General features: G+C 47.4%; 1 protein-coding gene across 1 annotated transcript in view; it reads right to left on the bottom strand.

Annotated features, from left to right (window-relative positions):
* Positions 1-24,523, bottom strand: part of LOC119440063 (retinal-specific phospholipid-transporting ATPase ABCA4) — a 177,129-nt gene that overhangs the window by 14,707 nt on the left and 137,899 nt on the right. The window contains exons 5-9 of the mRNA XM_049662724.1: positions 18,944-19,069; positions 14,170-14,472; positions 10,746-11,097; positions 5,749-5,926; positions 1,833-2,020 (exon numbers count right to left, since the gene is read on the bottom strand). Coding sequence (XP_049518681.1) covers positions 1,833-2,020; positions 5,749-5,926; positions 10,746-11,097; positions 14,170-14,472; positions 18,944-19,069 — 1,147 coding nt within the window. The remainder of the gene's footprint in view (positions 1-1,832; positions 2,021-5,748; positions 5,927-10,745; positions 11,098-14,169; positions 14,473-18,943; positions 19,070-24,523) is intronic.

Genomic DNA, 24,523 nt, shown 5'->3' with positions numbered 1-24,523 from the left:
AGGGCACTGAACAACACTATAGGTTGGCTGCATTCTCGTAACCCACCGAAGGTCGTGGGTTCGAGTGCCTTAATTAGCTATACCTTAATTAACTGTGCATTGATTAACTTCGCCTTAATTAACACCAACGGTAGTGGGTTCGACTTCCACCTATGGTAGTGGGATTGAGTGCCGTAATGAACTCGACCTTAATTAAACCTACCCTAATTACCTTTGCCTTAATTGACGTCATCAACTGCTTCGATTGACTCAATTGGACCATCCTGGCTCACTTGGACCCTTGATCGTCGTGTCACGCCAACGCCGGATTTTCGACCCTCATGAGCCATAAAAACACAAAAGTGGGGAGTGCGCTGGGCGCTCATGACGCATTGCGAGCGCTTTCGCCCACACGTGGAAAGAGGTAAACGCGAACGCTAGCGAATTCTGGGTTGTTCCGTAGTGTTTTCTTTGTTGGCCTAAGTTGAAATTATATACCGGTTCCCGTCTTCTTTTGGTAAATCCGGGACGTAGGGTGCCGTCCAGCAGACAAGGCTCGCGTTATGCCCAGCCATTTATAGTGAAGCTTTCAGCATATTTCTTTTTCTAAATTCGCCGCTCAGTCAGAAGCCTTCTCCATCGAACCTTTCAAATCGTTTCACCAGTGGCAGCTCCCGAGTCAGCTTAAAAAAATTTTTTTTCCGCTGGTGTCAGCAGTGTTTGCATGAAGCCCTCCGCTCGGGGCACGTGCTGGCATGACGTGTTGAACGAACTCGACAAAAGGCGGTACACGCTATCGGACGGCTGCGAATAAATCACGCGTGGTTGAGTTGGTCCCAAGACACGTTCTCTCTATTTCATGGAGTAAACCTATACAAAACTTTTCTTTATCCTTTGATAAAGATTCACTCGTCGACCACTGCCCTCGTCCTCTGCTGTGCCTTACACCAGGAGCACAACGGAGATGCGGAGTATTTGTGAGTCAGGTACAACAAGGCAGGATAAGCTCCGCCCTGATGACCGAAGCGCGGCAGCCGATTGCTGCCGCGACTAAAGAAGTAGTCCCGCTGACGCGATTAGGCCCAGTTCGAAGCTCGGGCTGCCATGTTCTCTGTCGGTGGGGTCACCGGCCATCCGGCTCATGACGTGAGTTTAGAGTGCGCGCCCATTGGTGGAGGGTCGTGTGCATCTGCCTTTGAGGGGCAAATGCCGCTGCCTTATAACGTTTTACCTGACTGTAGTACCCTCCAGATGAGCTCTCGATGCAGTGTTTCCCGCACTCAAATTCGCGAGCTCTGAAGTCAATCTTGCCCCAGTTCTTGAAGACAGCACATCTCGAACGTTTGCGCGCCACGTCGCTTTCTATTGCTTCGAATATGTGTTGCGAAATCAGCTGTACGTACTTATTCTCATGGTACTTTTTCACAAATAGACAGAATGAAAGACATTATATTTCATTTTGTGGGAACTTATGTGGTTTATGCTAGCACACCTTGGTTACATCCTCTCTTGATGACTTGTGCAGTGACTTCTTACGTTCACGTGTGCCTGTGCAATTATGATCTTGGTGACTTCTTAAGTACTGTGACTGCGCTCACCATAAACATGTACAGGCTTGAGTTCCATTAAGCAGTGGTTTGACACTGCTTATGTCTTCCCGTCCTGAGCTTTCAAAAATAAAATAATGACCGACTGATTGACCGATTGTATAAAGATGATTAATAAACTTTTGAAGCTACAGAAAGGCCAACAAATCACGAGAACATGCAAGGGGCGAGAACGAAGGTTGCAGAGCCCCTTTCAGCGTAGCGGTAGAGAGGCGGACATTGGTCACTGGTCCCGCATATACTGACCCGTAGTCGACGGTCAGGTGCTTGGAGTGGCGCATGAGGCCGACCTGGTGCAGGATGTAGTGGATCTCCTTGTGCATCACGTGTGGCGCTAGGCCGCGCAGCCGCGCAATCAGCGCCAGCATCTCGCGCCCAGTCAGCTTGAAGATGAGCGGGTCCTCTTCGGGGCAGTATCCAACTCGCTTCAGGTACTGCGTGGCACAACGCGGCCGTCAGCGAGCAATTTAGCACTGCTTGAAACTAAGCGACAGTACAGTGGACCCATTACCGCCGTATGAAGGTAGGTATTCACCAAGGAAGCGCTTAGTTGCCTGGGCGGATGAGACGTTTGGAAAAATTATTCAATAACTGTTTCCGGGAGGCAAAATCAGGTGTAAAATGACACACCAAGGCATAAATAAGATAAGACAATAAAGAGTGAAATGAATTCGTAAAGACCGAAATGTATCGCGAGGAGGTGGCGTGGTGATCGTTGTCAAAAATGAATTCCAGCCATGTCTTATGACTGACCCACTGAGTCGCCGCTTGAGGTGGTCTGGATTGTTGCACGTCATTGTCATGTGCACTGCGTTATGCTGCGTGCTGTTGGCCTCCTGATAGCCAGCCTGATCTTGTATATCTTTTCAACGATGTTGTCGAGAAGGTTACCATTAATTTTCTGAATGCCGTTTTCGTTCTGGCTGGTGATTTTAATTACCCAGCAAGAGATTGGTTGACATCTTCTGTTAAAGGTAACAGTAATCGCCAGGAATGCCTTCTTTTTCCTCATACGGTAGACGAAACGTTTCCCTATTGGTAAGAGAACCCATATGGGTTCTCTTACCCCTCGTTCTTGAAGAAGTAAGTGACCACTGAGTCGTTCACTGCACACTAGAGATACCATGCTGAAAGAAAACAACAGAAATAAGAATAATACTCAACCATGCCCGTGCAGGCATTCACAATTAACTTTATGTTGGTGGTTTTTCAGGCTGAATTCCTGCACTACTTTGCCAACCGATTCGTTAACCAGCTGGTGTTCATTTACAGACAGCCTGAAAGAACTTGAAGCTTGCTGCGCACCAAAGTTAACACTCGCATCAACGAGATTGCCCTTGGTAAAGGTGGGAGGGGAATATAAGATTTAACAAAAAATGAGCCTTTATAAAAGCTTGTAGATCGAATGCCGGCTTGAATCGGGATAACTACAAAACTTTGTCAAGGTTAACCGAGGCCACCAATCCAAGAAGTTAAAAATAAATATTTTAACTGCACTCGGCCTAAAATGCTGAAAGCCGACCCCGGAGAAGTTTGGCGAGAAATAAACCCAAAGGAGAAGCTAACCATCGCAAAACTCAGAGGTGACGGTGATAACGTACTGTACAGTCAATATAAGAACATTTTGGAAATCTTAATCACCATTTCTCTCCGGTTTTCTCAGACGAGCTGCCACTACAAACAATGACGCTTCCAGGGCTCCAGCGATTACACAAAATTTTTCACGAATATCGATAAACAAAGGGGCTTCCGATCAAGACTTGCCCTGGACTAGATGGAATTAGCGCAAAACATTTAAAACTAACGTCAGATAAATATTCTTGCCTTTTTTCACTGACATTCCAACAGAAGCTACACACTGGGTGTCTTCCAGAGGACTTGAAGATTGCACATGTGATTCCTGTCATTATATCTGGAGACACTTAAGTGCTTAGCTAACAATTACAGTCCCATTTCTCCAACTTTTATTAGCTACAAGCTATTAGATCATATGCACTCGATGTCTCATGAATAAAATAACCTACTTATTAATAATCAACACGGCTTTAAGAAAAAAAAAACGATTCTGTAACACCGAATTGTTCGAGGTGGTAACCGGTCTACTTAACTCCATTCATAGTTGATACTTCATCGATGCAAGTTTCATCAATTTCTCAAAAGCATTTGATTATATTCCCCCACTCCATCTCCTAAAACAACTTCATAACTTACAGCTAGATGCCAAATGTTTACGTTGATTAAGGGGTAGACTTCAGGCAGTTAAAATAAAACACGTGGTATCTAGCCACACACGAGCCAAGTCGGGAGTCCCTCAAGGGTCGGTGTTAAGACCTTTGTTGTTTTTAATCTATATAACTGATATATAGAGTAACATGAAGTCATCCATACATCTTTCCGCTCACGATTGCGTAATATACAAAGAAATAACAAACAATATTGCACAATAATATTGCAATCCGTCTTGGCGGCACTTTCGCAGTGGTGCAGTGAGTGGCAAATGAAATTTAATGTCGAAGAAACTGAACACGTTAGATTTTGTCTCGACCACTATTTGTCGGGAACTCAAAAACGCACGAGACAGGGGTGGATACTTGATATGATTTACGCACCCATCAAGTGTTCTTGCCGTTCATCTTCCAGCTTTTCGGAATAGTTTGTGAACTACACACAACCCGTATTACGGCCCCACCTTGAAGTGTGCGTTGCTTTATGGAAAATTGATAGGAATGACAGGCGGCCTGTATGGCGCTATTTTCGGTGCCTGAAGACGCAACAGTAGCTGGTAACGCATAGATTGATAATCACATCGCTGCTTCAAGAATAAAACGGGTGGCGTCGTTCCTGGCGAAAGAAATATGCTTCAATTACGTGTTGTGCGCAATTACGTACCTGCCAGCAGGAGAGTGGCCAGATTGTTTCAGCGAGCATATTGTATTTCATGTGCATTGTTAAGGACATTAGTCTAATTCGATTTAGTTACTGGTGGCCATCAATTCGAGCTTTCTAGAGCTGATGTGCATGCAAATGCGATGGAATGCATATCGTTGTTAGATGCTCAGTTATTTAAGCGCAACGTCTTTAGGCATTACACAAAACATAGAACTTTAAAAAAGGTCAGTTTTTTCAGTGAGATGATTTTTTTCGTTTGACAGACGTACGAACAGAAATACATACGCACACATCACGAAACGAACACTCGACAAAGCCCAGCACCAATTTTGATGACGGCTAACTCTAGACAGTAGAATATGTCAGCATTGTCCGGTAAGTTTAGGGCCCCGTGTCACAGAAAATCCGGCGTCGGCGTCGGCATCGGCATTGGCGCCCGCGGCCGAGAAAATTATCCCCAACCACGTTTAGGTATGCCACACCATTCTATCATTAATGTTGCTCATACCTTGTCTTGCATTCTTGGCAAAGGTATTCCTCGGAATTTTGAGAATGACAATCCACAAACAAATGTCACACACACAAAAAAAAACAACACCCACAGTGCGTGCCTTTTATGTTAAATCTTGTGAGACTGAAATATTATAAGTGCGAAACAAATACGGAAACCTGAAAATGATATAATTTCTTTGGCGCGGTTGTGCCCTATCTCCGGGATTGGCCCGCGCAAGAGGCCACGTTTCCACCAGAAAGCTCGCCTACGTGCATAGCGTTCGCCGCCAGTGTTTGCCAGTAACCATTACGGTTGCATAAGCTGCAGTCGTCGGGAACCATGAGAAGCAGTCAGGGATCTTTGAATGCTATCGCGTTCCACTCTTAAAAGCGAAGCTTAAGCGTCCTCCCAATTTTTAAAAGCCCAAACAGATGAATGACCACTTAACAGTTTAAAGAGACAACCATAGAGTTCAACCTCGCTTACAACGAGCCTATTTTGCCAACTATGGAGCCTCATTTGGTAAATTGCTTATCTTCGATTAGATTCTTGTCCTATATCCTTCCTTGCACGTGCGGCTGATCCCGGCAATAATGGATGCACAGAGGCGAAAAACATATTGAAAAGGACAGGCTATTCACACAATCTGCCATTACAGCTCAGTTGGCCGGCGTGACAAGGGGGGCGGGGTGACTGGCGTGGCGTCACACACTTTGATGAGCGTAGAGGGAAATGGTCAACGAGTAGAAGGGACGTTTAGCAAAAGCAAAAAATAGTAACCTGTTTGGGGTTGCGCCGGATTCCCCAGCCCTCGATGTAGGCGTTACCACGGCCAAGCTCCCGATCACCGGCGAGGATGGCTAGCACCGTGCTGCGGCCAGACTGCTGCAAGCCGAGTACGCCGAATATCTCGCCCGGCTGCACCGTGAAGCTCAGCTGGCCGACCACCGACACCTCCCTGCAATCGTAGAGCAAGGGCCAGCCCGGTAACATTAGCAAAATGCTGCTTTACTGTTCTTGCACGGTTTATGCTTCTTAACTGCCTCATCTATGAGGTGTACAGTGTACGCAGGTGAGTATAATCGTAACAGCCAGTGAGTGAGTGAATGACTGAGTCGGTGAGCGGGAGGGCCATCTAAATCCACCTCCTGCGAGGCAGTTAATTGCCAATTATTCTTGTCTCGCGTCCCAACGCACCACCTGAAAAGCGTCTACGCGGTTTTAAAGTATATAGCTACGCGCTTTCTAACGCTGATGAATAAGAATAAAGAACTGCGCAAGGAAAATGCTGCCCGTTATAACGATGTCGAGTGGAAAACCACAGCGAATAGCGGTAGAAGAATTGCCGCTCTGTGTCCCAATAGCATAGAGCAGCAGGGCTCAAAGAATATACTGTGACGTGTGCCAATTCCCAAGTACCAAACTGAAGGAATATGGTGAGACCACGGCTGTTCTCCGATTCTATGTATAGTTCACGAAGGCGGGTCTCCTGCCTTAGTTAGCGCTAGCACTATATATGGTATATCGCTCGCATCGTGCAGATGACACGTATTGCACACATATTGCGCTCAATATGAGTTGCAGCATGGGAGCATGTTACCGAAGGCATTCTAAACTCTATAGGAGCTCCGACACAGAAATAACTAGTGATCTAAACGCAGTTTTGATTACTCTTAGGACCCAGTTTACAAGACATGTGGCACCTCTCATATTTCATTATTGAAAGGTGAGGTGGCGGTTGCACACGGTGTTGCAAGTTATAGTGAGAGCGATAGTACATTCTATTTACGTGCAAGGACTAATTGCTGTTCACGGATAACATGCGCATAAGGGTGCATTATCACCATAAGTGGAGCTCCATCTATAAAGGTGCTTCCTCTTTAAAGGTTAAACAGGCGTCCAGGGATTACAAAGAAGCCAAAAAGGTGGCATTACACGAAGAAGAGACACTCCTAAGATGGAACCAAAACCGGGAAAGGAAACGAGTGGCGAGTGAACTAGTGCAAGAAAAACGATTAGACGTACAAATTAACAATGGGTGCAGTACCGTTCACTAAACAGATAAAGGCGCACCAAACATTTTGCAACAAATTCACACTAGGAGCACAAATTAATAATTAGCAAATCTCTGTGCGGGATGAGGACGGTAACATCTTCGACGGAGACGACGTGGTGCGGTACATGACAGATGTTATTAACGAGAACTTCGGCAAAAAAGAAAGCCTGCAGATCCCACGCCCTGTGGGAATCGATGTTATGCGAAGCAGTGTGCGGGGAGCCTACCAAGTTAAGGAAACGACCATGAGAGCACCAAGACTAAGGCTGGCGGTTTTATGACCTACATGACACGCATGTCATGACATTCGTGTCATGAATCCTGAGGAGTCCCTTTAGCTAGGCCTAAGAGACCTTGAGTCGAAACCTTAGTCATGCTCATGACTATGACTTGGACCACCAATCTTTAGCCTTTTCCTTCCCTTAGTACCATATCCGAACCCGTTACATTGGTTTTTGAGTGATAATCTTCTTTCGCTGAGTCAGTAATTTTTGCTGAGTCATGGTCATGACCATGGCTTCTACCACCATGCTTTAGTGTTTCCCTCACTTAGTATCCACATGCGAACCCATTTCAGTGATTTTTTGAGTGTTAATCTTTTTTTTTTGCTGAGTCATTCTTATTTTTGCTGAGTCATGCTCATGACTATGGCTACCAGCATCTTTTAGTGTTTTCTTTACTTACTACCCACGCCAGAACCTATTTCGGTGTTTTTTCAGTGTGAATCTTTTTTTCGCTGACTCATTGTCATTTTTCAGAATCGTGCTCATGACTATGACATCTACCATCATCATTTAGTGTTTCCTTCTCTTAGTACCCGTGTCCAAACCCATTTCAGTGGTTTTTGAGTGTTAGTATTTTTTTCGCTGGGTCATTGTCATTTTAGGCAGCTGTTTCATGACCTACATGACACGCATGTCGTGAAATTCATGTCATGATCTATCATTTATGTTCGTCATACACTGTTGTCATACTATGCCAATTTTGGTTTCTACCTAGTTAGCGAAATGCCCATGAGAGCACCAAGACATGGGCAGCTGATTCATGACCGACATGACACACATGTCATGATATTCATGTCATAACCTATCATTTATGTGGTCATACACTTTTGTCATACTAGGTCAATTTTTGGTAAATACCAAGATAACAATATGGTCATGGGAGCACCAAGACGTTGGCAGCTAGATAGCTAGATACTGTCGAAGTGGCAAATGTTCGCCAAGAAATGCTTCGCATTTAGAAGCGTAGTCCGGGCTACCAGATTCAGTAACGGCGAAGCCGGAGCTCAAAATTTAACGCACAGAAATGTAACTAAAAAGGTTTAATAAAATGTCTATAATAACAAGGCAGTAGGACCAAATGAAATCCCAATACAAGTGATCAAACAGCTGGATCAAAATAGAAAGGCACAAGTGAAGAGTGCGATCAAACAAGTGATAAATAAAATCTGATTGGTTCACGTGAATGCAGCATGAACTTTTTCTATAAAGGCACAGATAAGATAAGGGTAAGACGAGCTCGTAGAGACAAGTTGCAGTAACGTCGGCGATATGCAAAGATGGCGATTCCAGCCATAGCGGACCATGTTCAGCTATAGAGGACCATGTTGAAGTGGGCGGAAATAAATGATATATTGGGGGAACTAAGAACGGGTTTAGATACTCAGAAGTGTAGAAGGAATAGCTCAGTGCATAGAAATTTCGATGGCTCAGAGTATAGCTTTATCAATAGCATCTCTATCGATTGAGGGAGCTTACGACAACATGGACAGGGAATTGGTAAGGGACATTTTGAAGAACGATGCACAGATGGCGATATTGTGGAGCTGCTGAGGGAGATATACAGGGAAAAGCGAGTACAAGTCATATTCGAAGGCCGGAAACGTTCAGAACTAATAAACTTCATCGAGAATATCTACTATAGTGAAATAGAGTACTTTGGGGCTAACAATAAATATGAGATGGAGCAAGGAATTGGAAATAAGTAATGGTAACAGAACTAACGTTCGCAATTGCCATTCTGTGCTCAAAATTCGACATCTTGTCGGGGTTAGAAGTTAACACATGCCGGAGGGTCGATTGACATCGGGGGCCCACGGTAAAGCCCCAAATGACGCAGTGCACAGTGGCAAGGATTGGGTTTCTTTTAAGTTAGAGAAGCGCATAGTTTTTAGCAAATAATAAGGAAATTGGACGAGAAAACAGGGCGGCCAAAGTACACAAATATGTCTAACTCAAGATGGTGGACACGGAATTGAGGAAGAAATAAAAAAAACGTTCGCAACCAAGTACATCGTAATTAAAAGAGTAAATAGATAACTCGAAGTCATCAAAAAGAAAGTGAGGGAAACGCCGATGACAAAATTGGTGCAAAGGACAAAGACAAAAAAAAAAAAAGACCATGGAGACTTACAAATATGGCAAACAAGAAATCAGGAGAGAAAGTCAGTATTCTTAAAACGAGGAGAGAAATTCAACCGAGAACAAAAGCACACTGGAGAAAATATTCGCTACAAGATGAAGGATATCTGTCTGCTGCAGCAATCAAAAGCCCGGAGACGACTCAGCACATTGTAATGGAATGCCAAGATATTCATCCGCCAAGGGCTGTAGGGAACGTCTGCCCTCCGGAAGCGCTGGGATTAAAAGCGGGTGGACGCGTTAACTGGTCGAATGGTCGAAGTAAGCAGGAGACATTCAGAGTACTGGTGGAAAAAATCAGGGAAGAGATCGATGAAACCGGTATCATTAAAGGTACAGGCAACTTTACAATATAGATGTATAGGTTCTAACGAAGAAAGAGAAGATAAAGGCTGATAAGCAAAGTCCTAGACTACAATATATGCAGTAAAACCTGATTATCTCAAGCAGGGTAGGTGACTGTGTCGCTGCCCTGTTTCAGAAATACTAATAGAATCATCATTATGCGAACCTACGCTTATTTAAAAGTGCTAATACAGATGCCGACAACGACTTAGCCACATACACACGACTGAAGAGCCCGCAACCACAGCCGCTGTGGAAAGAGCTTCGCACCTACACTTTATTAGGCATCATTTAGTGATTCTTGTGTGCACGGCCGCTTTGTAAGCCTTGTTTACTATGTGCGCGCCGGCTCTGTGCGGAAGACAAGTAATTTTCATACCGTAACGCAAGCCTTTGCATCGTCTTCATTTTTACGTACCTGTGATGAATTTTAGATGTTTTTTTTTTGCTCATTGATTTAGTGTTTATTTCCGATTTTACACTGTTGCAGCAGCGCACACATGCACAATTAATTTTCAGAGGTGAAGTGGCCTAGGAGCCATCTGATGCACTCCAAACGCAACTTTTACCAAGGTGCACATCCTCATGCTGAAAGGTGACAAGCACTATTTTACTTCGAATAATAAGGACGGCTGAGCGAACAAGGGTGTTTATTATGTTCGTCACCAGTACTGAAGTGAACATCAACCAGAGTGAAATGTCCAGGAGGAACTACAGGCAACTTCAGCGCAAGGCTCTGCGACCTATAACATGGCACCTAGCACAGCTATAACCCCTACAATGTCACTTCCCGACCTGGCGAAAAAGAACCAAAACAGCTAAGCTAATGCGGCTGAAGCCGTTATTTCAAGTAAAATAGCGGTACCACTCCTTTAAGCGTGCAAATGTGAACCCTTTTTTTTAATGCGCCAATATATAGCTCCCCGTGAAGAAACCTGCCTCCGGCGACGTACCTGTACGTCTTTCCGAGCTTGTGCACGAGCAGTCCAAGCAGGCCTTCTTCCTCGCCATGCGTCATGGCGTCGACCAGGGCCTCAACCCGCTCGCGCTCCTCCAGGATGGTGGGGTCGACGTGCCTCATCTGCAGCTTCTTGGCGCGCAGTTCCTCGCGCGACAGCAGTTCGCTGGACTTGGTGCGCGACTGGAGCTTGGCGTCCAGGAAGACGCACACAAGGAGAAGCCCGAAGCCAGTGATGAACATGATGAGCAGGTCGATGCGGAACTCGCGTCGCTCGTCGTCCGTCTGCGTCGCGCTCACCACGCACTCGTGGCCCGCCTTGAGCATGTCGTAGATTTGGCACGAACCTGGAATGCGATTGACAGGCCAAAGTTTCTCCCTGAAAGGAACTGCGGACATCTGCTTTAGGGGTGCACCATACTACCCTGTCATCTCCTTTGCCTGCATTTTTTTCGCTTCAGCCAGTACTGAACGAACAAGTAGCCAAATCACTTTGCATATGTGTAAGCGTGTATCATTTGAAGTGTAGTCGCACAGCAGTGTTTAACAAGGCACTGAGGTAGAAAAGACGATCACATACGGTATGCGGATCACATACGGTGATGCGGAGACTGAAAAGTATTTCATGTAAACTCAAAAGATGCAGGTCCACGAGAAGTAAGAAACGTGAAATCAAGAGGGATGGAAGGAGATAAGCAAGGATCCAGACGTCGCTTAACATTCTTCTATATTGATCTAAATAAAATTATTAGTATTATTAAGTAACACGCTGATGCATGCCGGGACGAACTCAGTTATGCTTTCTTGTTTCCGTCTGTCCGTCCGTCCGTTCAATCGTTCAATCACCTCAAATAGATAAATCCATCCATTTGAGGCGCATGACGCGTAGACCTTCGTTTGCCTTGTGCAAGAATTTGACTACGTGCATGGCGCCAAAGGAAGCGACACTGTGTCAAAAAAAGTATACAGCGGCACTTCATTTCCATGGGGGAAAAAAGGCACCGTCACGTAACTTTTGAGCGTGAAAATAGCGTGAATACAACATTATGATGCCTTTTCAAGCGACGAATGATATTTCTAGGACAGCGTCTTGTCGGACACGTTGTTTCAACGCGCTGGGTGAGCACGTGGAACATAAAGAATGAAGTTAGAAGACGTGTAGCTGTGTCAGATTTGGAGGTATGTTTCGGGTATTCTAGCGGTATACGTTTTATGGCTGGTGCGACAAAGTTATCTGTACGACAACAGTCATACGCTACGACTGGTCATGCTCCGAAGCAACGTTCGCAATTTCAGCTAAGGCCTACAAAAGAAAGTGGCATGCCTCATTAACTAATGCTCATCCAAAAGAATGAGCACATTAAAACAGTGACAGTGGTTAGAGTACTGATCAGCTACTGAGATTAATCTAAGGAGAACATGTTAAGCACATCGAAAAAACAACAACAACAGAAATGACATGCACAAATGGTTTCGGCGCGTTTATTCTGAATTATTAAAAGCCGAACAACATCTTTGTCTTCACAAGAAACCCGCCGTGGTTGCTTAATGGCTATGGTGTTGGGCTGCTAAGCACGAGGTCACGGGATCGAATCCCGGCTCCGGCGGCCGCATTTAGATGGGGGTGGAATGCGAAAACACCCGTGTACTTGGATTTAGGTGCATGTTAAAGAACCCCTGGTGGTCAAAATTATTCCGGAGTCCCCCACTACGGCGTGCCTCATAATCAGATAGTGGTTTTGGCACGTAAAACCCCATAACTGAATTTTTTTCTTCACAAGAATCACTTTGACGAATTGTTTTCGAGAGTTATTATTAGAAATTGTTCTCTGCACGCTGTTTGTCGAAATGTGTGTTCAATATATACCCTGTATTTTAAACTTTCCTCCATCCGAAATACAGACGCAGGAATTTGTAAGATACCGCTGTCGTTTTCGCTGTGCCACTGCGGCACCGACCATGAAGGCGTTCTGATGCTATCTGCCGTTGCCATATTTGATCTAAATATGTCCACAACAGTCTAGCATTATCTGAGCTCTATCAGTCAGCCGCAGTGCTTTCGAAGTAGCGGATACTTTACATGAATACGATTGATGAGGATGATCTGTAATACCAGCCGCCTTGAAATAAGGCGGCGGCACATGGTCACCTAGCCTGCCTGAGCTAATCAGGTTTTAAAAATCTATTGCAGTCTAGCATATTGCCCATCTCTGCTTTACATGTTTTCCATTAAAACCTCTATATCTATATAGTATAGGTACGAGGTCAGTCCCAAAAGACTGTGCAGTACGTTCCAGGAATCATTTTGCAGAATCTTTCGGATACATCAATGTGGATACATCAATTTGGACACATCAGTTGCTGGAAGCACCCTTGGTAGTCCTCTTCTGTTAGGCACTTCAGTAACGATCGCGTTTCTCGAAATGCCACCCTGAATCACGAATTTGCCTCTGTGGAACAAAAAGCAGTCGCAAGGGGCTAAATTCTATGCGTAGGGAGGGTGTCACACCACAGTGATGGAATTGCGTGCCAAAAACTCACGCACTGTGAATGGAGAATGCGCGGGGGCATTACGTGATGCAGGATCCAGAGTGACCCTTTCGATAAATTTGGCCGTAGGGGATGCACATGATCTCTGAGGCACTTCAGGACTTCCAAGGATAAAGCTGCATTGACAGCCTGAGCTTAAAGCACAAATGCTACTGCATAATTTCACGAAAGAAAGAACACGATTGCATAACTGGTATTTGCTTTGCTTTTTCGCGCTTTTCATGGCCTTGGCTCATCTTTCTTTTTCATCTTCTTGCTCTGCGACTTCCTCTCATTGTTGTATTCGTAAAAGCAAGTTTCGTCGCTGGTGATGACCCTTTTCGGAAGAATTCATCCCTGTGATCTCAAGTTTTCCAAACAATGCAAGATTCTTCTAGTCGCAACTATTCCTCGGGAGTCAGCAGTTAAGGAATCATTTTAGGCCAAACGTTTTTCATTCCCAAATTTTTAATCAAAATTCATTGAACTTTGAACAGATGATATCATTCTAACAGTCATTCGATGGTCACTGAGCACAATATAATAAGTGTATATGCCTTGCGAACTCCACGGCTACAATTTGTAAATTCCAATATGGGCCATCAGGTAATTAGTTAAAAACTTAATTAGTAAATTTTTGTTGATTAGTCGATTATGTATTTCAATTTTTTGTGCAAGTAATGTCCGCCTCTTCGAGTAGACCAGCTCATTAGCTAGAATCGGGCTATCTGCCACAGGCAACCTTAAATAAGTTTCGAAAGTGTTCGCTGAAACACCGCGTATATATATATGCTCTCGAGAAGCGTGCCGCTAACGGAAGTAGATGAGAGATACGACTTGGGGACCCAGCTCCACGCCAAGCATGAGCGCGATGTTCTGGAAATTCTCACCAGGGCAGCCTTCGACCATGCGGTCCCAGAACTCTGTCTCGTTGGGCGTGAAGCGCGCAGTGCCGAACTGTCTCGACTCGTGGTTGCAGAGCATCGCGAGCAGGTCGACAGGCAAGTTGCAGCACACCAGCTGTCCCAAGAGTCGCTTGTTGACGTTGCCCACTCCGCGGTTGACGGCGAAGTTGGGTACCACGCGCAGCGGGAGCTCAAGCTTGCCCAAGACGCGGTGAAAGCGCGACTTCTCCTTGAGTGCCAGGACTACGTTGTTGTCGAACAGGAAGAGCACGATGCTGGTCACCGTACCTGAAAAGGAAAACGAAGACAGGCGTGTTGACAGCTCTCTGACATCACTGAAGTTATTCGTTCAAGAGAATTGAGATTCCTGTCCTGTTATTAAGCGGAGCTGTTATTTGCCGTTGGCTTTGGAGTCGATAGGCAAGAGATGAAATCATTAACGTATCCACCCTAAAAGCGTTCGCAGGATTGATGGCCCAATTATAGCGAAGGAATACCAGTGCACCGCACATGACACGCCGCGCTCAGTCCTGTGGTGGTTATTAAATCACAAGAAACTATAAATGAAGCACACAGTACGTGGAATATAACGCAACAAAAACGCAAAAGAATAATTCATGATTCGTTCTTGTATTGCCACATATAACCAACAAGGAGGAGTGAGTTGGTAGCTATTCATTATGATAGTGCCTTATGTATCATCGTTTGTTGTCTGCACGGGGCAGTATCAATGAACAAGGAGGAGGGTAGACGCGAGGAGGTATCGCAATAAAAATAATACAAAATTTGATGACGTCGGCATAAACCTACATTGAGTGGACGATCGTATTATCCGTGCATACATTTGTTTTTGTGTCACATTGATTTCCAAGTAATATGCTAACTACTGAAAGTGAGAAATTATGTAGAGTTAGCATGCGACAGTACTACTAGCAGCAGCAACAAGGGAAGAAGGAGGCTTAACTGGGGGCAAACTGATGCCTCCTATTCAAATACATGTAAAAAAAAGTTGTCGCAGTTTCACCTGAAAGGCGAAGCATCAATTGCGATAGCAAATTTGTAGAGAGCTATACGGAGTAATGATATTAGCTTTATCAGCTGTATAAACTTGGACATGCAGCAGCACCGGCAACACGCAGAACTGTTGTCGACGCCGTCGGCGTTTTGCCCGCGTTCGCTCAATATGCGTGTGGCGTTGGGGACTGTTGCCGGAGCCTCTGATATAAATAGGCACTTGGTGCCACAGCTAAACGTCGCCTCCCTTCCCTCCCCCTCTCCCCCACGCCCTCTCGCGCGTCGGAAGAAGGAGCGTTTGCTCTACATATATGGTGGTTGTAAAGGAGGAAAGAGACGCCTACTTCTGCAGCCCTTAAGGGAGCACGGCGCGAACGCGCGTTTGTTCTCCGCCGTGCGTTCACTCCCCGTGAAAGCGCGCGCCCCTCGCGCCCTTTCACTCGCACATACAGCGTTCGGCGCGCGGCGACGATTTCATCTCCATTGACGTCATACGGAACCTCACGGCGACGGCGACGGCGACGCCGACGGCAGAAATCTGCTTTTGAGTGTCCATATAATTGCTATCGCAATAAAACAAACGATTTAATGAGGCAAGCACTGGACCACCATGAAAGGCATTTGTTGCATTTAAGTAAGAAAGTGAAGTTCTAGTGACTGCAGCAAGCAGAATTTTGATTTAAGTGCTGCTTTTTGTTCTCAAAAATTCCCAAAAATCACTAAGCCTTCATACCGCGCAACTACCGTGGCGCCCCCAGCGGAGTATGCAGCTGTCGCACCACCTGTCGAGCGCGCCGCTCCGGATTCCTAGGGGAGAGAAAGGGGGGAGCGTAGGAGAGGAGAGAGAGGGGGAGGGGACGCGCATGCGCTGTGGGGATATGAGACGCGGGACAACTGAGAGAGCCGCCGGCCGACCTAAATATAAACTTGGCTGAGGTTTATCTCTTGTAAACCTAGTTATCACGAGCAAAGGTCTGTTTGGCTTAGTTCAGCAAAGACTACGCACGCAGTGGTTCAATAATGCACGTTTCCGCGCTTGGCAAGGTTGTCTATGACGTGCTAATCTGGCCGTCCTTTGCTCCGGTGTTTCAGCAGCCAACTTTGCGTTTGCTTGAGATTTCGCAGCCCGCCGTCTAGCTATATTGGATGATTAGATTCAGCCTGTCGCTTGCGCTGAAACGCACGCACAGACCACCCAGCCGGCACGCCATCCATGGCGAGACTGAGCGACCAAGCACCGGCCAATCATCCGTTAAACCCTCACCTAGTCACGTGGTACTCCCGCTGCGAAGCTCCAAGCAAGCGCAGCTGCGACGCCTCTCCGCAACGGATCACGTGGCGTGACGTCACACATGCCACACTTGCGCTCGGCGGTTCGCGCTCCGGCGGCTCAAGGTTATTGCGACGCAATGAATGACCTTGCGAGACCTGGCGTAGTAGAGCTTTCGCTCTAAAAGTTCGTTTGGATCACTGCGCTGCTCCCGACTGTTACGGCGTATATTTATTAACGCAATTTAATAAACAGGCTGAAGTAAGCGGCAAACTGCGTTTCGAATTTCGATAAGAATTACGTGCTTCTGGAATAAACCGGCTATCGTCTGCTCATGCTTGACCGCGGCATCCCGCGTAGGAACTAAACTTTGTCTACACTGCTTATCGGTGTCGTAGTCGTGGGGTCTCCCTAATTTCGGTTAGTTATTAACAATCACTTTGCCGCGTTTATACCACGCGCAACTTACGGTAAGATGACACGTACGCTTGCCAGTGCGCGCTCACTCCTGGCCGCTCGTGTCTAGACGCCTTGGCAGGCATCGTTCTATTCAGCCCTTGGAAGCGCATCAAAGCGCGCAAGTTGGATGTGGCTACTCGATCAAGAGGGCGCAGGACAAAGCTGGTCCACACCACGTAGCGCAGCCAGACTGGAGAAATGAGCGCCAGCACGCACTCCAGCCCTGTCACACACACAACAGTTGCATGTAGATGCGTCTGCTGCGTAGCGTAGATACCGCGGCCACCGCGGGGTGCTGCGACGAGCCCGCTCGCTGCGGCTCGCTGAGGATAACCATGGGTCTCTGTGGGTGACGTAGCTCCAGGTGCGTGGAGAGCAGACCTGAGTATCGACATCTGCCTGGAACAGGTCATCAGCTTCCCGAGTTGCGCCCCTTCAAGTATGGCGCCATCATGGTCGAAGCTCATTACGTCAGGAATCCTAGCGGGCCAGCGTGCCGTAGGACATCGCTTCAGGCTGGGGTTCCGGCGATGCGGGAACTTCCGGAACTTCCAGTGGCCGCTCAAATTCTTCCTTGACTATACATGTCAGGGATGGAGGCTACCTGGGGCTGCGATCTTGGCCACAACGTCTGCATCTGTTCCCATACGACCACTCTGATTGTCTCGCGCAGGTCGTCGCGGTGCCTAGCGTTTGAGCTTCGGCGTAGTTGGTTGTCAGCACGCGGTTATTCTATTGCCTGGTGCGCGTTTCAAGCGTCTTCTCGATTGTCCTGGCCTCAGAAACAAACCCGGCGATGGCGTATCAATCTGGCAAAGAGCTGTTCTTTCCCACCCTCGCATCAGTAACCCAACTTTCTTTTCTTCAGACATGCCGGGGTTGGCGTGGCGGAACGGACGAGTCATCTCCTCCGCGAAGATCGTGATATTCTAGTATCCGGGTTTCCAAAATAACTACGGCCCTTTTGTTGCATGCGACACTCACGAATGTCTTCATGGAGTTCTCACTAAATATGTGCCACGTCACTAGAACCAGGTCCGAGAAGCGTTATTCAAAGAAAAGTAGACATGGCGCAACTTGTCCTCGCAGCTCCAGTTTTTGAACGTCGCTATCCTCTCGTATGTCTCCAGCCAGTTTTCAGGGTCATCAAACGATGATCTACGGAAAGTCGGTGGCTCCTTGGGCTGTTTCAGAATGATGGCTGCAGACGAAGCTAGGTCTGTCATCGCAGTCGTTGACTTGGCTACGATCTTACTGGCTGTCTCAGGTAGAAGTACGTGCTCCGGGGGCAACTTTGTATCCTGCGCTAGCTCGATCGTCCGGGGCGACATTGGTCTGGTTTTCAGGGTTTGAGTTTGACGGAGCGTCCGGTACATGAACGCAAAGGTACCTCCACCATATGTCACATTGTAGTGACGATGAACCACCCCAGTAGCGTAATGCAAGTCACGGACTAACTGTTCATTAGGCGAACCTGTGTCCAGCTACACAAGTGATACTCAGAGAAATATTAGCGGCGAGCACACTCTTCGATCGTCGGAAATCTCATCTGCGGGTCGGGCTTTACACGTGGCTCGTCGAAGGTTCCAGTGTTGTCGCTGGTGCTCGCATACGTTCGAGGCAGTGCAACACTATTCGCGTCGCGCACACATCTGATTACACAAGGTTCAGCGAGAATATAGCAAATAAAATCAAGGATAACATTCGAGTAAGCTTCAAATCGTGCAGACGGGTCTTGCGCTAAGCGATAATTTTATGTTGTTAGCGCGTTAAATGCGGTCCTCAGAAAAAGGATAAGCAAGTAAACGTGTTAATATATTCACGAAGTGAAATTTTAAACACATAAAGCTGATTTGCGGATACAATGGAGATGGGCAAGGTGTTCCAATCTCGAGTGTCTGAGGTACAAATGAGTAAAAAAGAAGTAGTTAGTCTTTACCTTAAGAAACTAATAAGACGTCTGAAAAGAACGCCTTAGGTCGGTGTGTGCAACTTTAGCAAGATTTAGAGGTATACCTGTAATGAAGCTCTCGACGATCAGGCCAAAGTAGGCCACCGCTGACGTCTCCACGAAGAATGACGTCACGTAGCAGGTGGGGATGAAGGCCACCCCGAAGAAGCAGAACAGACCGAGGTAAGTTGCTGCATTTAGCAACAGTGTCAATCATATCACTGTTTTAAAGTAGGTCCTCACATTTCTTGCAAATGTAGTAACGTATGCGGAAGGCCCTAAAGAAATGCAGGTTACGAGAGCGCTAAGTTACTCTTTCGTTGAGCATCGGCGCTTTGACAAACATCTCTAGTGACAGGACAACCGGGACAACACAGACCAACCGACAACACAGACACTGACGTGAATAGCCAGGCGCGGCACGAACCAGAAACATGAAGCGTTGAGCGCTGAGCGCTGACATTCGCCTACTTCTTTTTCCTTACTTTACCAGAAAACCCCTCTCCCCCCCTCTTACTGAAGTGCTATCTATATAATAAACGTCGCAGGTTCGCCCGAAAGGCAAAGTATCGATTGCGATAGCAAACTAGTGGGCAGCTATACGAGATAAGGATAGTAGTTTCATCGGCCGTGTAAACTTGTAAACACAGGCATACTAACTAAATTAACGAGAATGGTGTCACGTGCGCACAAGCAAACATGAACACATCTCACTCAATGACCACGAAAACTCGCCATCAAAACGCTGGAGCGACGAAGTGCGGCAGTAGCAGCGAGCGAATTGACCTTCGTGCTGCGTCTCGCATCAACGCGAACTAAGCCGCGAAAACAGCGCATGGCAAACTGTGTCTCCGACGATGGCTTTCAAGATACAGCGGCCCGGGCCGCCGCACCCGGGCCGCTCAGAGTAGAAAGCCCCCCCCCCCCCCCCCCCGCCACCCCCTTCCTTACCCTACCCTACTCCCGGAGCACTGCGCTCGACGGAAGACAGCGTGCTTCCTTTCCGTTTTCCGAGCTTGAGCCGCCATCTCCAGCTCACTCTCGCACGCTTTCACCAGTACATACAGCATACGGTGCACGGCGACGATTTTATCGCCCTTGGACTTTATACGGAACGTCACGGCGACGACGACGGCGACGACCACGGCAGATATGCGCCTGGAGTGTTCATGTGAGTGCTATCGCAATAAAGAAAAAAACTTGGCCAGAACAGCACCTCTAACTCCAACTATGCGATAGAAAACGTAGATTGCGACTTCTCGACATCTGCGCGCGCGTGCGTCCCGGACAGCTTTGCATACTCTCAATTAACAAAGTGGCCTTTCTATATCTTGTATCTCTCAGAAATTTACGATTTCGTGCATACTGATGCGTTCACGTATGCTCAACACACCTCGAGCTTTCTGTTAGATACGTCCAAAGTGGGTGGATTTCTTTTACAAAGCTAGAAAGAAATGCGTGACCGTTAGTGGGATCGGACTTCTGAACAGCAGCTCAATGCTCTGACCATCAGACCACGATCGCACGCATGCTTCTCTCGTGCCGAAGTCGCTCTTAAAAACGTCTCACGCGTGCGTCAGGTCCCATTTTCTTATCGTGATAGCTAGCGCATTGAGGCGCTGTGTTAGACTGCATTGCATTCAGGATCGGTCCACATTTGTTAGTTAACCGTTAAAGTGGGCAAAGTTTGCCTATAATGCTATCGGATTGAAGGGCTAACATTCACTCACCATTAACTGCGATTTCCGGCTTTTGTACAGGAAAGCTGTCAAACCCAAACACCGCCTGCATTTACAGTTGCAGAGCAACCCACGGCATGATAATGTGAGCCATAAGGTAAATATATTAACACCTCACAAAATAACGTATACCTTGCCCTTTTGTGGTGCCATTTTATATTCATGCCTCCTTTAGGGCTGAGCAGCCAGAATTCGTCATTTGATTTTTCTTCCTGCTTGCCGCAGCGTAGAAGTACGTTGTATGAACTTAAGAACGTTCTAAGAACTCAAAGTTCTTGAACGCTGCCGAAACTACAGTTTATGCATAACGAAGATAGTTTTCGTCTATGACGAAGCCGCGCGCAAAGTATGCGACACCTGCATTCAACTACGGTCAAGCTCAAGACATCACCACGAGCATTTACAGCTAAGAACGTACACGTTTAAGGAATGTCAAAGTGGAAAAAAATTGTGTTTGTGAAATGTGGGAAGCCGGTCACGTGGTGTATATATTGTAAGCACTATTAACGTACTTCGTCTTTTCATTTGTACATAGCCATCATCACCTTCCCTGTTCTTCTACTTCTTCGCGCATGAGCTGGGGCGTTTTCCTTTTTGGAATAAAAAGCGCTTGACAGCTCGGTCGGTCTCGATCTTATAAAGTGGTGGAGCACGTCAAGACCCCGACGTCCTCTCGCGTTTCCGTCTTCCCTGGAGCTACGTTCCGGTTGCCGCCTGCGCCCGGTTACCCCTACAATGATGGGCAATTCCAACCACGGCTCTTCCGGCGCCTCTAACCCTACCACACAAACGACTCCGCCTGCGGTGCCTTCTTGGACTGTGACGTGCCCTCAACGCGATCCCCCTGTCTTTGCGGGACTCCGCGGTGATGACGTCGACGATTGGATCGACACCTACGACCGCGTGAGTTCTTGCAATAAGTGGAACGATACCCAGAAATTGAGGCACGTCGCATTCTACTTGACCGGTGTTGCAAGGACGTGGTATTTCAATCATGAATCCGACATCGCGGATTGGTCCACGTTTACCGCCAAGCTGCGGCAAATCTTCGCTTCCTCGTCTGGCCGTGCAGAAGTCGCCAAGCAGAAGCTAGGCACGCGCCTCCAACTTCCACAAGAGTCTTACACCTCACACATAGAGGATGTCTTGGCTCTGTGCCGCCGTGCGAACCCTAGCATGACGGAAGCCGAACGCGTTCGACACATATTAAAAGGCATTGGGTCTGTCGCGTTCAACGCCTTAATCGTGCAAAATCCGGCTTCTGTCCAAGACATCACTGCCACGTGTCAGCGCCTGGACGAGATGCAGTCTCTTCGTCTTCAACATGACCGTAGCGATCCTCAGGTTCCCCATTCTTCAGATCTACGTGCTCTCATCCGCACCATCATCCGAGAAGAGCTTCAAATACTAGACCCGAGGCGTTCACCTGCTGCCTGTGCCCCTCCTCCTGTTCTCCTGTTCCTCCTGTTCACCCGGCCAACATGCTTTATGTAACTGTTGAAGGTGTTCCAGCGTCAGCTCTCATCGATACTAGTGCCGCCGTTTCTGTTCTTCGGAGTGATCTGTGTTCACGGCTCCGGAAAGTAAAAACGCCTTTTCTTGAACCTATTTTGCGTGGTTCTAATAATGCATTCATTCACCCCGACGGACAGTGTACTGCTCGTGTTCTCATCGACGACATTCACCACCACGTTGAGTTTATCGTCCTTCCAACGTGTATCCATGAACTTATACTGGGTTGGGATTTCCTACATTCTGCTGGAGCCGTCATTTCATGTAGAGGGGAAGTTGTCCATATCACGGATACAGCGCTTGCACCTGTTACGGACTCTTCACCTTCATGCGTGAACTTGGCCATTGATGTAGACTACGTCCTGCGTCCTGGTCACGAAGACGTTGTATCCGTAACATCCCGGCAGATCGCCGACGGAGACGCTCTAGTCGCCCCTTCTTCCCGCTGTACTTCTCGCGGAATCCTCATTGCCGCCTGTATCGTCCGGTTTTCACGTGGCCGCGCCCTTCTGTCTGCCTGCAACATGACCCCAGATCCTGTGATGCTGCCCAAAGGGATGACTGTGGCAACCCTCGCCGACACTCAACCTATCTCTATAGTCACGCTTTGCCCTTCTTCATCGCCAGCACCCACCTCAGGTTTGGATGATTCTTTCCCTCCCCCAGCCGTTCTTGGTTCTGACCTAACCGCCGCGCAGTCCGAAGCCTTACTGGCGGTCTTGGCGAAGCACAAAGCCTGTTTCGATAGCTGTTCCCCTGTGTTGAGCCAAACTTCTGTGGCTTCACACCGCATCGAAACCGATGGTTCCGCTATCATACGACGACGCCCCTATCGTGTCTCGCCGTCCGAACGGAGGGTCATTGAACAACAGGTTGCTGACATGCTTGCGCGGAAGATAATTCGACCTTCATCTAGCTCCTGGGCTTCTCCCATGGTTCTCGTAAAGAAAAAGGATGGCTCCGTTCGCTTTTGCGTCGTCTATCGAGCGCTGAATAAGATCAGACGCAAGGACGTATATCCAATACCTCGAATTGACGACGCTTTGGACACACTGCAAGGGGCGGAATATTTCTCCAGCCTTGATCTTCGATCAGGCTATTGGCAAATTCCGATGAACGAGACTGACAAAGAAAAGACCGCATTCGCTACACCAGACAGACTTTATGAATTTAACGTGATGCCTTTTGGCCTTTGTAACGCTCCCGCCACATTTGAGCGCATGATAGATAACGTACTTCGTGGACTAAAATGGAAGGCCTGCCTCTGTTATCTGGACGATATTGTCATCTTTTCGTCTAACTTTAGCCAACATCTTCATCGATTCGACGAAGTTCTTAAGTGCCTTGCAAATGCTGGTCTCCAGATCAATACAAACAAATGCAAATTCGCAAGCAAGACCATAAAAGTATTGGGCCACGTCGTCTCAAACGATGGCATCCAGCCAGACGCTGAAAAGATTAGTGCTGTTCTGCACTTCCCTCGGCCCCAGCAGCAGAAAGATCTACGTAGTTTCCTCGGCTTGGCTTCATATTTTCGTCGATTTATATGCAACTTTGCTGCCATAGCAGCTCCTCTACACAAGCTACTGGTTACGGGTGCCTCTTTCACATGGACTAACGAATGCGAGTCGGCTTTTCAAGCTCTTAAGCAACATCTTACTTCCGGACAAGTGCTTCGCCACTTCGATGATCGAGCCCCCACCATACTCTATACTGACGCAGGCGCACAGGTATTGGCGCAGTACTTCTGCAACGTAATGCAGCCTCTAAAGAGCAAGTCATCGCATATGCCAGCCGAACACTTTCTCCAGCTGAGCGGAACTACACCATTACAGAGCAAGAGTGCCTGGCTATCGTCTGGTCGATTCAGAAATTTCGCCCATACTTTTACGGCCGCCACTTCACCATCGTCACCGACCATCATGCTCTGTGTTGGGTGTCATCATTGAAAAACATGTCAGGACGCTTAGGACGCTGGATACTCCGCTTGCAGGAATATGACTTTACAATAACGTACAAGTCTGGAAAAAGTCATCATGATGCAGACGCATTGTCTCGCTGCCCACTCTCGCTCTCTCCCGGTAACGCGCCGTCGCCTTCCCCACCACGTCGTTCCGATGCTACGCCTGCCTCACAGCCAGCTCTCGATAACGCCCCTGGACCTGGCTACGCTTTCATCACGCTCTGATTTCGTCTTGCTTCAGCGGGCCGACTCCTACTGTCGAACTCTCATGGATCGCCTTAGTGGATTCGCCGAACCACCCAACAGCCGCTTGCGACGCCAACTTCGACAATTCCGCCTGCAAAGTGGCGTGCTACACCGCTACGTTTATCACCCAACAGGTCACCGGTGGGTCCCAGTTCTACCTCGCTGCCTTCGCCGGCGCGTATTAG

The sequence above is a fragment of the Dermacentor silvarum genome, chromosome 2 (genome assembly GCF_013339745.2).
Source record: "Dermacentor silvarum isolate Dsil-2018 chromosome 2, BIME_Dsil_1.4, whole genome shotgun sequence".
In the NCBI taxonomy this organism is placed as follows: domain Eukaryota; kingdom Metazoa; phylum Arthropoda; class Arachnida; order Ixodida; family Ixodidae; genus Dermacentor; species Dermacentor silvarum.
This window is presented reverse-complemented; position numbering and strand designations above follow the sequence as displayed.